The sequence below is a fragment of the Mus musculus genome, chromosome 3 (genome assembly GCF_000001635.26).
Source record: "Mus musculus strain C57BL/6J chromosome 3, GRCm38.p6 C57BL/6J".
NCBI classification, from domain to species: Eukaryota; Metazoa; Chordata; class Mammalia; order Rodentia; family Muridae; genus Mus; species Mus musculus.
In genome coordinates this window covers 132,166,077-132,180,749 of record NC_000069.6, presented here as the reverse complement: position 1 = coordinate 132,180,749, position 14,673 = coordinate 132,166,077, and the positions used below count along the sequence as shown (strand labels likewise).

General features: G+C 39.6%; 1 protein-coding gene across 2 annotated transcripts in view; it reads right to left on the bottom strand.

Annotated features, from left to right (window-relative positions):
- Positions 1–445: 445 nt before the first annotated feature.
- Positions 446–14,673, bottom strand: part of Dkk2 (dickkopf WNT signaling pathway inhibitor 2) — a 95,039-nt gene continuing 80,811 nt past the window's right edge. Inside the window, exons 2-4 of one of the 2 annotated variants that reach the window (NM_020265.4) lie at positions 6,816–6,966; positions 5,626–5,781; positions 446–2,880 (exon numbers count right to left, since the gene is read on the bottom strand). In NM_020265.4, the coding sequence (NP_064661.2) occupies positions 2,630–2,880; positions 5,626–5,781; positions 6,816–6,966 (558 nt within the window). In that variant the 3' untranslated portion in view covers positions 446–2,629. The remainder of the gene's footprint in view (positions 2,881–5,625; positions 5,782–6,815; positions 6,967–14,673) is intronic. The other variant, XM_006501818.4, reaches the window with a different exon arrangement.

The following is a 14,673-nucleotide window of genomic DNA, read 5'->3' as shown; positions in this document are numbered from 1 at the left end:
CATTTGTCCAAGGTTTGAAATCTAACAGTGGTGATTTCATAGAATATGCAAATGAGCAAACCCACTGAACCTACTGGATCTCCATTTGAGGGAATTTCTCCCAAGACAAGAGTATCTTAGATAAGACAGTCCCACCTTCAAGTGTTTTTGGAGACCTTTGGAGAGACCTCTCATTTCACAAGATTCCTTAGGCAAAGGAAGAATCAATGGGTGGAAATCATAAGAGGGAATATGCTGATTTAACTTTATGAATAGCAATTACAACCATTCTGTCATAAAAAATGAGTTGTCTTGGTGACAATAAGCTGGGTCACCTCATGGTGATGATTTTCAGCTGATTCCCCTTCAGGCTGAAGACTAATACCAAATTCTGGTTAAGCCTAAAAACTTAGGCCTTTGTGAGTGAGCACCTTTTTCCCCATAATAAGACACAGGGCACTTTGCATTCAACTTTTTGAAAGAGAAAAATTTAATATATTTTATCTTATTATACATTTCCCCTAAATTACAAAGTTGACAGCTGCAAATATATTCTGCTACAAAGCTTTCTGTAAGAAACATCTCTATAAGAAAATACATCTCATTAACATTTCCTGTAAATAAATTATTTCAAATAATAATTTTTGAGAGGGTGAATATAAGGGGAATAATGCGAAAACTAGGTGGTAGGTGTCGTATGAAATGTAGGAAATTCTGACCAAAATACTCCATTTTCACATCACAAAGCTTAAACCACATAAGGTTTGCTCTTGGGTAAATTAGCTTATGAGTTTTGTTCTAGCAGACACATGCAGAGCACTAACCACCATCATCCTGACCAAATGTGTGTCCGAAGCTGGAACTCTTGTTGGACTGGACTTTGAGATTGCAGATGGGATATAAGTCAAACAAAAATGATGTGTGGTCTATAAGAGCTTAAGCAGCAGCAGGTTTAGCCTTTTCTTTATTTCTCTCTCTCTCTCTCTCTCTCTCTCTTTTTCTTTCTTTCTTTCTTTCTTTCTTTCTTTCTTTCTTTCTCTCCCCCTCTCTCTTTCCTTCTCTTTCTTTCTTTCCTTTTCTTTCTTTCTTTCTTTCTTTCTTTCTTTCTTGCTTGCTTGCTTGCTTGCTTGCTTTCTCTCTCTCTTTCTTTCTATTTTCTTCTTTCTTTTTATTTTTGTCCTCTATGCTCTAGATGTAGTATTCAGAAATGTGTTTAATCAGAAAATAGTGAAACGATTTCAGGGAATTTCTATAGATTAGAGATATGTTATTACTTTTTCATTTTCAATAGTTTCAGAAAATAGGAACTATGTCTTTAGTAATGACATACTCCATCGAGAGGTTAGTATATAAACTTCTGATGACATCATCACTCTAAAGCTTAGAGAGATTGGTTCCTCTCATATCACCTGGCCCAAGGGAACCCACTTTGTAAAATCCCCTCATATTGAGATTATCTTACAGCCTCAAAAGCATGATGGGGAGGGCAGGCTGCATTGCACCCAGCTTACCTGCATGAGAGCAAATTTCATGGAGAGCTTGAACTTTGCTTCTGGAGCCTCTGATGGCAGTCATGACAATCCAGCCTGTGCTTCAGACATGTGACCTTAAAGCCTGCACAAATGACAAGGTTCCACCTACTTCCCTGCTGTGCTCCACGAAGTACAGATATCACTCACATCTCTAGTGCCTGCATCACCCTACTGGCCCCCAGCTATGCAAGGATAAAGGTATTTATCAGTATATCACAGATAGGGTATGTGCTCATCCCGTCATTCAGTTCTCCTCATGTGTCAGACAACTTCAGTGGTTTTGCAATCTGAGACAATTCTGCCCTGTGCTTGTATTGCACATGATTAATGGCTCCAGCTCGAGCGGGAATGACATTGGCAATGCCATTCCTTCACAATACAGATTCTGCTTTTGTCTTACATCTAACCTTATTAATTCAGGTGAAATTAGGTTTTTGAAATAGAAATGAGTGGCCTAAAGAGACACATTTATCCTTTTCTAGCCCATTGCCTTAACAACTTGGCCAGGACTACTGATTGTTTACCCTGTTCTTATGCCTAAATGACATACCAGTATCTTGAAGTGATTTGGAAAATACTGACTGCCTTTTCCTCTTGTCTACCAAGGCCTTTATTTGAGAAAAGGCAAAGGTGATTTTTGTAAGATGATTAATGATGCTGAACATTTTCATTCCCTGTTCTTCAGCGTTCCCCATGTTTTAGAGATCCTCTTAGGTTAAGAGAGAGTGAGAGTAATTTATTAAACTGTAGCTTTGAGTAGAAATGTAGCTTTAAGTTATTTTTAAAGCCATTGCCAATCTGAAGGAAATGCCCCCTACAGCTCTAGCCAAACTCTTGGAAAATCACATGGTATTCGTCAGTAATTTCCATGGTGTGCTTTCTTTTAATAATAGCATTTTCACAAATGTGTACATTATTTACATAGATGAGGCACATAACGGAAGCACTGGTAGTACTTTGGTTGTTGTCGACTCTACTTGATTCAGTCCTGCCCTCTTCTGCTCCACATTCTTACCACATCCCTCATTCTTCCGCATTCCAATCCAGGTTTCCATCATGCCATAATGCATTAAATACACAAATTCACAGTCTGCTAGTGATGACTCTTCCAGTGTTTATCAGATCTTCTGGCATACATGGAGTCTGGCTTTGGAAGAGTAGGTGGCATCTTTCCACACTTTGCAGGACAGGCCCTTTGCACAGTCACACCTCTGGAAAATCTCCAGCCCGTGCGAACCCTTCTTGCGTTGTTTGGTACAGACTTCCCCCTGATGGAGCACTGGTTTGCAGATTTTGGTCCAGAAGTGGCGAGCACAACAAAACCCATCAATGCAGTCTGATGACCGTAGGCATGGGTCTCCTTCATGTCCTATGTAAAACAAGGCCAAAGGGGTTACTAGGGTTTTTGGGAGCAATTTCTACTTTATAATCAAAATCACAGAAAACACTTCACTTACATTATCCTGCATTATACTGCCACTGATGATGAGAAGTCTTAGATTTGTACCAGTTTGTTCTCTCTTTACACCCATAAGTCTGCCTTTGTCTTTTTCCATTATCTACCATCTGAATATAAAGTTCAATGACACAGCAGTACTGTGTTCATCTTTAGTTCATCACAGTCTAGTTTTTCTCCATTTCTCTCTATGTGTTTATATGTGTGTGTGCATATATGCATGCTTTTTTCTTGTGTGGGAGTATATGTGTGTGTGTATGGGCAAGTACATGTGTATGAATGAATCTGAAAGACCAGATTGTGTTGGAAATCATCCTCTATCCCTGTCCTACCTTATTCTTTGAGCAGGATCACTCAAGCCAGCCTAGATCTAGCTGATATGGCTAGACTTGCTATCCAACTTTCTATGAGGGATCTCCTTATGTCTGTCTTCTGAGGCTGGAGTGACAGATAAACTGCCGTGCTCTACCCAGCATTTACAGAAGTGAGGAGGATTGGAACTCCTGTCCTCATGGTGAGCACTTTACCCATGGAGTCGATTCCCCAAACTGTAGCATATCTTTAGATATTTCCCTGGTGATTTTTTCCTCTATGGGGTGAATTTGAGATTTTAAAAAAGGTGGTTTCAAATTCATTAATATGATGTCTATTCAACAGGTCTCAACAAAGCTGTGCCTCAAGAAAGCTGCAGGTTTCAGGGACTCTTGACATTGTTAATCGGTGGAGTCTAGCTGTGAAAGCAGAAGTTGTAGCACACGTTATCTAGTGCAGAGAGTTGGTCACATGTATGGTAGTTGAACTAAGCATTATGAAACATTGATGAGCTGCAGGAATTCACTACCATATTTAGGCCAAGAGACGCCCAAGGAGCAGGCAATGTCAGCATCCAGGGGCTCGATTCATTGGCCAGAACCTAAAGCTCCACCTGACAGCAGCTCAAGACTGAAAGGAAACATGGTCATTCCAAAATACTAATGGAGGCTGTGAGAGTAGGAAGCTGTTTAAGCCTAGCCGGATGCATCCGACAAAGAGTGGTGGGAAATGTGGAAATACAGCCTACAAGGAGCCATGAGTCAGAACAGAGCAGAGAGATGTCATCCAGCCTCCCTCAGGGCCATCAGGTTCTGGGACAACCAAGGACTTACTGTAAAATCTGTGAGGAGATTACAAATCTGGGTATTGTATGCACACACACACACACACACACACACGCACGCACGCACGCACGCACGCACGCACGCACGCACGCACGCACGCAAAGTCACCAAATAGCACCCTCCCACACACATCTTGGCTACATTGATTTCTGTTTCAGTATAAGGCAGGGGTTGTCAAGCTATGCGAGCTGCCGGATTGTTGAGGCTCTTACAGTAGAACTCAGCCATAGGGAAGACATTAATGAACGTATAAATCTGTGGTTTTAAGAAGCATATTTAGGTGATGCAGATGAGTCTTAAAGGTCATTGTGTGGCCACCTGCGGGATCCATCAATCTAGATGTAACTACTTCCACTGTAAGATTTTGATGCAACACAAGATTTCTATTTGTGCCCAGAACATTTCATACACAGATGGTTATAACAGAGAATATGATTACTGCTATGGCTTAGATTTCTGTTGGAATGAGGAAAGACACTCACATAATACCAACTATACAGGAACTTGATGAAATGGAAATGAGAGGATACAGGAAAACATTTCAGGGTTCTGGTAGATACAGCAAAATAATAAATAAAGGTATGCTATTAGCCAACATCTTTAGCTTTATACAGATGACCACTAGCAGTCCAGGATATAGCAATTGGTCAAATCTTCTCCTGGACATTGTCTCTTTAGAAGATAAAATTGTGGGGAAATGGTTTTGTGGTGAGACAAGCTATAGAAATAATATAATCAGAAAAGAAACTAGGTTTTCACATCAGGATTTTCCAGTGCACTCAGTGCAACAAAACTCCGAACAAAAGGGGAGATGCTCTATTATAAAGTTCTTTAAAACACTGGGCATTTTAAATCACGTACATCTTGAAAGAGGAAAATGCAGATACACTTGGGAAAGGCCTCCTTTGGGTATATCTCTGCTTCATGCTTTCAATGTTTTTGAATTACTATCAAATAATTTCATACTAGTCTAATTTGTTATTGGTGAGTGGGAGGATTCTGACATGTTTCCATATGGAGAAGGGGACTTTGTGTACTCATGTATAAACTCACTATAAACCAATGCTTCCTATAGATTGGTCTATGGATCACATGTCATCTGATTGCCTGGTGAGATCAACTTATTGAATCCTCAAAGGTGAAAATAATGGCTGGTAATTTAATTGCCAGCAGCAATAGCTCCTCATGTATTGTTCATAGTGCTTTATTCTTTGATAGGTTTCAACCAGACAGGTTTGTTTAAAAGATTTCTTCATAAAAGAGGGATGTCTAGAAAATGGTGTGGCAGGTCAGGTCTTTCTCATTAAATGTATACTTTTTAGTAATTCTATGAAATCTCTAGCATTTTCAAAATTAGAAATGAATATAGTCTCTTTGAATTGTCCATTGGTGAACATTTTTAATAATGGATTCATAGAGCCAAAATGAGTTACCGATGCTTTCTCTTACTTCTTTATGAAAGAAAAAGTAGAGAAGCATGGAAGTACAGGTAGTAACCTACCTTTTATATGAGGCATCTTGGAGTGTGGCCTTCCTAGATTCTGCCATCCCAGGTCATGGTTGGAATAGTGACCATGGTTGCGATCTCTATGCCGGGTGCCATCCAGAGCTGGGATATGTGGGGTGAGGATGCTCTCAGTGACTGGGATGCAGATTCCTGGAAGTAGGGATGTAAACAGATCAGTTTACAGCCTGTGATGTTTATCCTATCCATGTAAGTAAGACATTCACGTGTCTGCTTCCTAATCTACCTGCTCTGTATGTATCTCTGTATGTGCTGCTCATTCTTCATTCACTTGCTTATTGAGGATAGAATACTATGGGTCTGGAGCCAAGCTTCCTAGATCTAAATTTTACCTCTTTCAAGCTCAAATAACAGCATGTAAACAACAACAAAATAGAAATAAAAACCGAATTAACCTCATTGAATCATTGTAAGTAGAGGCAAAGAGCTGAGAATAGTGACATTGTGAAAAAGTAAGTTAGTGTCTGCTGTTTTCTTTTTAAACGTCATCTGGCAAGATATCTGCCCAGGATCGATTTTGTTCATGAGCAAAACAATCTCAGTCTGGCCTACACACTTCTCAGCAGTGTGAGGCCTTTCTTCCTCCCTTCAGTTCCTTTGTGGTTCTCACAGATTTCTGCCTAGAGGCAGGCAGGATGATGAGTTGGTTTTTCATGACTACACTTATGCTGCTAACCACTTTCTGCAATTTCTCAACCATGTGTTGTCTGTGATTGTTTGTCAACTCACTATTAAGGCTGAATAAATGTCTGACCATCATTTCATTAGGGTTGAGTGGAGACAAGCTTCAGGTGAGAGTCCTTTGTACTTGGTGGGCCAGTCACCCCCCCCCCTCCACACACACACCAAGTAAGGCTGCCCCAGGACATCTTGAATATAATAACTATAACACAAAACTCTTTTGAACCTGGTCAGTGGACTCACAACTGTCCTGCCTGTCTTGGCATTCATATGTTTAGTAAACAACACATTGAGTAATTTTTGAATGTAACATTTCAATTTTGCAATAACCTAAATCAGTGTAGAACACTGTCTTGAAAGTGGTCAGACATAGGAAACCTAAGGTTTGGAAGGTGACTCTGGTATCTCATAGTATACAAACCAATATCCAAACCCTCCCAATTTTTAAGAAAGAAAGGCCTGTTAACACTTGATAGCTTTCTTACCATTATTGCAGCGGGTACCAGGGCAACACATCCCATCTCTGTGGCATCGTTTCTTTTTCCTCCTACAGAGCATGCAGGCTGATGATCCTTGGTGGGGACTGTGGCAGTATCTTCCAACTTCACATTCCTTATCACTGCTGCAAGGGTAGGCCTGTTGTCAGATGGAACAGCACAGAAAGCAACAGGTGAGGTCTTGGGACCCTGAAAAGGCACTGAGCACCAAACCTGAGTGGGAACTAAGTCATATTCACAGTGCCTGAATGAGATACACCACTGCATGCAGTTCTGAACATTGGTTCTCCGTGGTGAACCTTAGCTGATGGCTTTGTAAGTGTTGGCTTCTGATGATGCCAAAGGTGAAACTGGCAATAAACTTGGAAGTAAAATACACCATGAAATTAACATTGCCCATACATTTTAATTGACCTATGTTGGAATCAGGATTTATACTTCCTACCAATAGGTCCCTGCTGTAAGAATTACCTCAGAGACTGTCATATTGGTAACAGCTGTATTGCCACTAATTGCTGAACACAAGAGACGCCTCACCACTCCATTCTCACCTGCTACCGAGAGGACAGTAAAAGGGACCAATGATTGTACTGGAAGTTAAAATGTGTTAGCTGCCCAGTCAGAGGAGAAAAACTTCTCACAATCCCTGCCTGTGAAAAGGGAAGGGTGAGTCTTCCAGAATAATTTGAGAAACAACCTGACAGGCACACAAAACAACTGCATCTCCCCAAACAGAGCAAAGAACCTTGCCCTCATCCCTCCTTCCTCCACAGAGCAACAGAGGGCTTTGCATAACCAGAGGGATGCTGGACTTGGGTTCTCCAGAGTTTTCACAAAACCCAAAGGGTCCCTGCTCACACAACCTTCTCTCAGGAGCTACGCCTTCAGTTTGTACAGAAAACACTGTTTATTAATATATTTCTCTACCCAGCAGTAAGTCTTGAAAGTTATCTAAGTGTTTGATAGTAACTCAAAAGATAGAAGTAAAATATGGACTCTGGTTGTGTCCGTCTTGCCTTTTGGAGTTCTTGGATCATTTGTCATGTATCTATTCAAAGACTAAGGTCACACAGCACTGTTAGATTTAGAGCATTGAGGTAGTTCTTCTGCTTTTAATTTTTTTTTAAACAAGGTCTAATTATGTAGCCTGTGTTTGCTGGAACTCACCACATGAACCAAACTGGTCTTGACTCTTAAACTTGTGACAATTCTCCTGCCTCTGTCTTTAACTGGGATTATGAGCAAGCATTACCAGGCCAACCATCCTTTTGTTCTATTTTATTTTTCATATTTTCAGAGTGATCCACTAAGTTTTAACTACAAATGCAAATCACATTTTTTAAAGCTCTGAACTTTGCTTTGAAGTGTACATAAATGATATAAAGATGAAGCTGGATAAAATGCTCGTGGCTCTAAAACAACCTAGTTTGGATTCATTCATTATGAAATCCCACTCGATGTCCTGACACCACACACTGCTTATGAATTTTCTCCTTTTCTTTCTGTTGCTCTCTGTCCCTCTCTCTGTCCCTCTCTCTGTCTCTCTTTCTGTCTCCTTCTGTTTCTCTGTCTCTCTCTTCTTCTGTTTCTCAGTGTCTCTCTGTGTCTGTCTCTGTGTCTCTGTCTCTCTTTCCCTCTGTTTCTGTCTCTCTTTCCCTCTGTCTCTCTGTCACTTTGTGTCTCTGTCACTTTGTGTCTCTCTGTGTCTCTCTCTCTCTCTCTCTCTCTCTCTCTCTCTCTCCACTCTACCACATGTTTGTCAGGTATGTCTCATCCTCTTCAACTAGAAAGAAGAAGATGAGATAAAGTTAATGTGTGATCCTGGGGGCAAATAGATTTTAACATCATTACAATGTTTTATTTACCCTTGAAAGAAGAGCACTGGGAAAACACTCACATCACTGTGAGGCGATTTTTCAATGCGCACACAGTGCCAATGTTCTATGCAGACATAAGATGGATTTTTCGTCCACTTTACAGTTTCCTAAGTGGACTTTTGAGAATCCAAATGAAGTTGAATTCACAGAAGTAGGCTGTTTTTCAAGAGCCCAACACTGATGAAAACAAACCGAGTGTCACTTCCCGCCTTGCCACACTCTTTCCCCCTTGAGCGGTTTCCTCTCTTCCTATTTAAGCCCATTTGAAACACAAGTCACATGTTTCTGATTCATTTACATTCATTTCATCAGATTGTTTTGCAAGAAACATTTGATGTCTTACAAATCTTCCCTGCCTCAAAAATAGGACATGTTTTCTCAGCAGAAACAAACATGCGCCACCTAAAAGCATCATGTGTTCCTTACAACTCAGCAAATTCTCAGTCCCTTCCCAGTAGAAGTGACATGGGGTTCCATCCCTAAAGGACAGACTAAATCGGAGAATCGAGTTGATTGCTAAATGTAGCTTATTTATACAGGAAAAATTGCCAAAAGGACACCATTGTCCTCATCCTCATTGTCCTCATCCTCGGTTATTAGTTTGGAGATAATGGATGTAGATACTGTTAGAGAAAATATATGGTTCATCTGAATGGCTATTCTAATTGTATAGATGTTTATATAGATGGGTCTGGTTAACTTTGGTGTGTGATTTTTTTTTGATTTGCAAGTTTTTTTTGTAATGAAGCTTATTAAAAAATAAAAGTGGTATGCACAGTATTGCCATCCCAATACCTGAAGCTAAAACAAACTACATGATTGCACATACAATTTTCTTATGCTCTTGTATATTCTTTCCTTTCTTTAAGGCAGAACTGGCACAGGCAAAGGCAGAATATATTTTTAGCACGAAATGTTACAAACATTGTGTTTTTTGGACTCAATGCCCATGTAAAAATTCTAGAAGGAATAGTTTGTGAGTTTGAAATTAGAGTTTAATAATTTTAAATACAAACATGGCTTCTCTCAAGCTTAAAAAAAAACTCTTGGCTTCAGCAAACTATACAAAGCCTAATGTATGAATATAAGCATATATGTTCTTCATAAATATTTTTCGAGAAAGGACACAATACATTGAATAAATTAAGTTTAAGAGAAGCAAGTGATATTTGGAGACATGCCTTGCCTTAAAAAAGAAAATGGCATCCTCAGCACAGATTAATGAGGCATAATAAAGCCTTTGAGCCTAATCATTATTAAGAAAACGAAGCATAGGAAAATGCAGGCCCTGACTGATTAACAAGGTTCTCTGTGTTTCGTCATGGCCACATCCCACGTCAGGAACGAATTCTAGAGAAGGTGTTTTAATACTAACATGAGGGCTTGGCCACTTGCCATTTCATTGGTGTTCTTTTCTGTTTTTGTTGTTGTTGTTGTTGCTGCTGTTGCTGTCTTATGATTAAATTGTGATACAGTAGGAGAGCAAGGAAAGAGACAGGCAGACAGAGATAGGGCCTACTAACACATGAGGTCCGGAAGAAGTGATGGGCATACGAATGAATGGACTTCTGGTGAGAAAAATATACATAAATAAAGCAGCCAATTAGCAACTTTCACAGGAAAGATCTTTATTTCCCAATTACCTTAGTCTCAAAATGTCGTTACTTCGTTCTCACTTGATAACTACTTCGTGGCAAACAAAAAGTAAGTTTGAAAGACTTAGCTAACGTTTTAACTTAATATTAATAGCATGCTTACCTGTCCTGTTTTAGAGACTTAAAAGTAAAAGGCTGATATGTATCTTAGTACAATGGTTTACAGCAGAGCAGGGGGTGGGAGTTTATGGCTTTGCTGACTTGGTCTTTGGAGAAAAGATACTTGTATGTGAGGACCATTGGCAATCTACTGGAAAGCTAATGGCCAAGTGTGAATTAGAATAAGACCTGTATTCTCTGTCTACTAAATCTTCCAGAGCTGACTAAAACTCTCATTTTATCAAATCTACAATCATTCACTATCCAAACTCAGGCATGGTTATGGTGTAAATTAATTAGGAACCATCCTAATAAGAGGAGATGGTTAGCCATAAATTAACATCATTAGACATAAATATGAAAGCTGTCCAGAATCAGGTTAAAAAAATAAATAAACCAACATTTGTCTTAAGTTTTCCATTCTAAAAATAGAGTTGTTTCTTTCTATAAATTGCTAAACTAGTGTTCATTATCACACACACACACACACACACACACACACACACACACACACACACACACAGAGAGAGAGAGAGAGAGAGAGAGAGAGAGAGAGAGAGAGAGAGAGAGAATTGAAAGAAAGGGGAAAAGAACACATTGGACACAGCCTGAATTGAAGTCTATCAGAAATCAATGTTTCTTTATAGGATAAAGAGTTTGATGTCCTGATGTTCCAGGGTGGGTTGATACCCAGGGTGGGGGTCTCCCAGGGGAGGGGAGAGGTACTGTGACAGGGAGAGGGAGGAGGGGATCTGTGATCAGGATGTAAAGTGAAGAAAGCAGGGAGGAGGGAAGGAAGGAGGGAAGGAGGGAAGGAGGGAAGGAAGGAAGGAAGGAAGGAAGGAAGGAAGGAAGGAAGGAAGGAAGGAAGGAAGGAAAAAAGAAAGAAAAAAGAAAGAAAGAAAGAAAGAAAGAAAGAAAGAAAGAAAGAAAGAAAGAAAGAAAAACAAAAGAGTGCAAAGTTCATTTCCACTGTGATAGCTTAGAATCATTTTCAGTTTTAGCAATGAAATGAGGAAGAGACATTAAGAAACTTTTTGAAATACATAATGCAATCAGTGGCAGAGGATTCTGAGTAGACTGAGCAAGGTTGTTCACTGGAGACCTCTGCACTGAATCCAAAGATTAGAAAAGTAAACTTGCCCACATCTTTCTAATGCCAACAGCCTGTCCTGGCATTAGACATGTTGCGGAAGAACAGAAAACTGGCCAGAAACACGGACAAAGCTATGACAAGGATTCCAGTTCTTGCCAACAGTTTTAACTGAGTGTAAATCAGCAGAAGCCTGCCACGCAAATAATGACAAGTAGAACTGTGAGGATCCAAGCAGAAAGAAATTCAGCCATTCCATCAGTTCCTACAATCATAAGGAATATTGCTTCAGGTGTTACTACAACACTGACCAATAAATAGACTCTGGACACAACCAAACCTTCCACATGCTCAAAAGAACAGTATATTTCATCTTTGATGAAGGGGGGAGAGAAAGAGACAGAAACATCACAAGTTGTTCATGTGGGGTGGCTGGCCACCCATCCAGATTCTTGCAAGATCGACCTACTTTTGTTGTTGTTTTAATCTAGACAATCCTCTGTCCCCTTGAGCACTGTTTGTAACAAGCACGGAAGTTGACTGGAGCCAGGAAAACCTCATCAGCTGGGAAAGCAGAAGACAGCCTGTGAGGGTGAGGGGGGACAAGCCAGCTGTGCAAATGAAAGAAAACTTGGGTGGATAGAGGGCTTAACAGTGAATGGCTAGGGACAGGAGCATGTCTTGGGGCTCTGATGTCAAAGCAGATTCAGGCTGGCCATCACACTTGGGAAACCACAGCCCTATCCTAACTCCTCAGAGGAGAGATTAATTTCCCAAATTTTGATGCTCTACCTGGTAGACTTCTATTTCCACGAGAATATAAGGCATGCTGCCCAAAGGCATGCATTTCTAAACTACACATGAAAATTGCATCATGGGAAAGCTGTGTTGATATCACCTCAGGCTCTTCACCTTCTTTGCCCACGATGACAAAGCATCTTTGGGGACTCATGGACCTCAGGCTGGGAGGAATAGCTATATTAAATTTGCGAGAAAAAGCTCAGGTTCTCATGGTGTGCAGGATATGAACCCTTAGGTTCTTTAAAACAGCTATTTGCCTATTGACTCAACAATAAACAGTTACTAGGTCTTTGTGGACTGATTATGAATTATCTCCCAGGTACTTTTAAGGGCTAGATTTGTGAACTGCAAATGTTTTGCTACCTAGTCTCAGGATGTTTTGGACAAAAATATGCATGCCTTTTCATATTTAGCATCTAAAATGTGTATACGTGTTTGTTTGGTTAATATGATGCTTAATGTTAAATATTTTATAACATTAATTTTACAGTAATTTTGTTTGTTTGTTTGTTTGTTTTGTTTTGTTTTTTTTGAGACAGGGTTTCTCTATATAGCCTGGCTGTCCTGGAAGTCACTTTGTAGACCAGGCTGGCCTTGAACTCATAAATCCGCCTGTCTCTGCCTCCCAAGTGCTGGGATCAAAGGCATGTGCCACCACTGCCCAGTTATAGTAATTTAATATGGCAAAATAAATAAACATAAAACAGCATTTTCATCATGAAATTAATTTCAGTATATTTTTCCATGAATACTTCTACTTCAATTAAATACTGTGGATTAAACTGAGTTAAATTTTGAAATGCCAAAGTCATTATCACAACTTGAAATGTTCTTGCTTCCAGATTTTCAATAATTTTACTTAAGAATTATGGATAAGGCCAGGAAGATGTCTCAGTCTGTGAAGGTGCTGGCCACCAAGATTGATGACCTTGGCTCCATTCCCAATTGTAGGAAAGCACAGACTTCCCCCAAGGTGTCCTCTGACCTCCACATGTACAAGTATACAATATGGCCGATGTACACTGAGTCACACAATAGTGGATAGATAGATAGATAGATAGATAGATAGATAGATAGATAGATAAAGAGATAAAGAGATAAAGAGATAAATAGATAAATAAATATTTTTACAAAATCAATGATAAAACAAAGAATATAAGATTTTAAGACAGAGTATTAAAATTTAGACCAAAACTGTAGGTGCTATAGGTCTATAATCCTAGCAGTAAGGATACAAGACTAGAGGATTCAAAATTCAAGACGAACCTTGACTAAATAATGAGTTCAAAGCCAGTGTCTGGACTATGAGATCCTATAGCACGTGTGCACTCACACGCCCCCCCCCCACACACACCCTACAAATACATAACATAAAAATGTTTAAGAATTTTGCCTATATTTTCATCTATAAGGCATTAAAAGCTCATCAACTCATTTGTAACCTTAGACAATTTCAAGAAGAAAACTAATGTATATTAGAAATATACATGGATATTAAGAAAGCTAATGTAAGTAAAATACTGCGTTGCTTCTGACATGACTAGGAGGCACAGTCTCATAGAAAATTCTCTCACCCTCTGTCTCTTACAATCTCTTCTGCCACTCTTCCTCAATGTTCCTTGAGCATTGGGTTCAGGAGTTGATTTGTAGATAGGTATTCCTATTGGGACTGGGCCACACAACTATGCATTTCGGTTGGTAGTTGTCTGTTTGGTTGTGGGTTTCTATAATGCCTTCCATTTGTTACAAAAAGGTTTTCATGATGAGAGATGAGGACTACACTTGTATCTAAGGATTTAGAGCTACACCCACAAAGTCTTACAAACATGACTACCTAAATATGAGCTGAACAAGGACTAAGACTTGCCAAAGGAGAAAGGGGAAAGACCATGGAGTTTCAACCTTACACAAGGTAACTATAGGCAACTCAGTAATGCTAAGAGTAGAAGAAACAGTCTTTCCCCAACTACCTAATACCAAATGATCACACTAGAAAGCACACAGTCAAGTAGCATTATACAGACTGAGTATGTTATATTTATGGACAAATATGCATATACATATACACATGTGGGTGTAACAGTAATCAATGAAAAGAGGTCCTGAATTTGAATGAAAGTAAGGAAGGGTATATGGAGAGGTGTGGAAGGAGGAAAGGACATAAAGAAATGATATAATTATCATCTCAATAAGGAGAGAAAAAAGTGAAAAACCAACCAACCAACAACACAACAGCCATGGAATCAACATGGGTGAATCTGCATTAAATTTAGTTTCCTAAGAAGATAAAAAATAACTTGTGTGTGTGAAGTTCAGAGGAC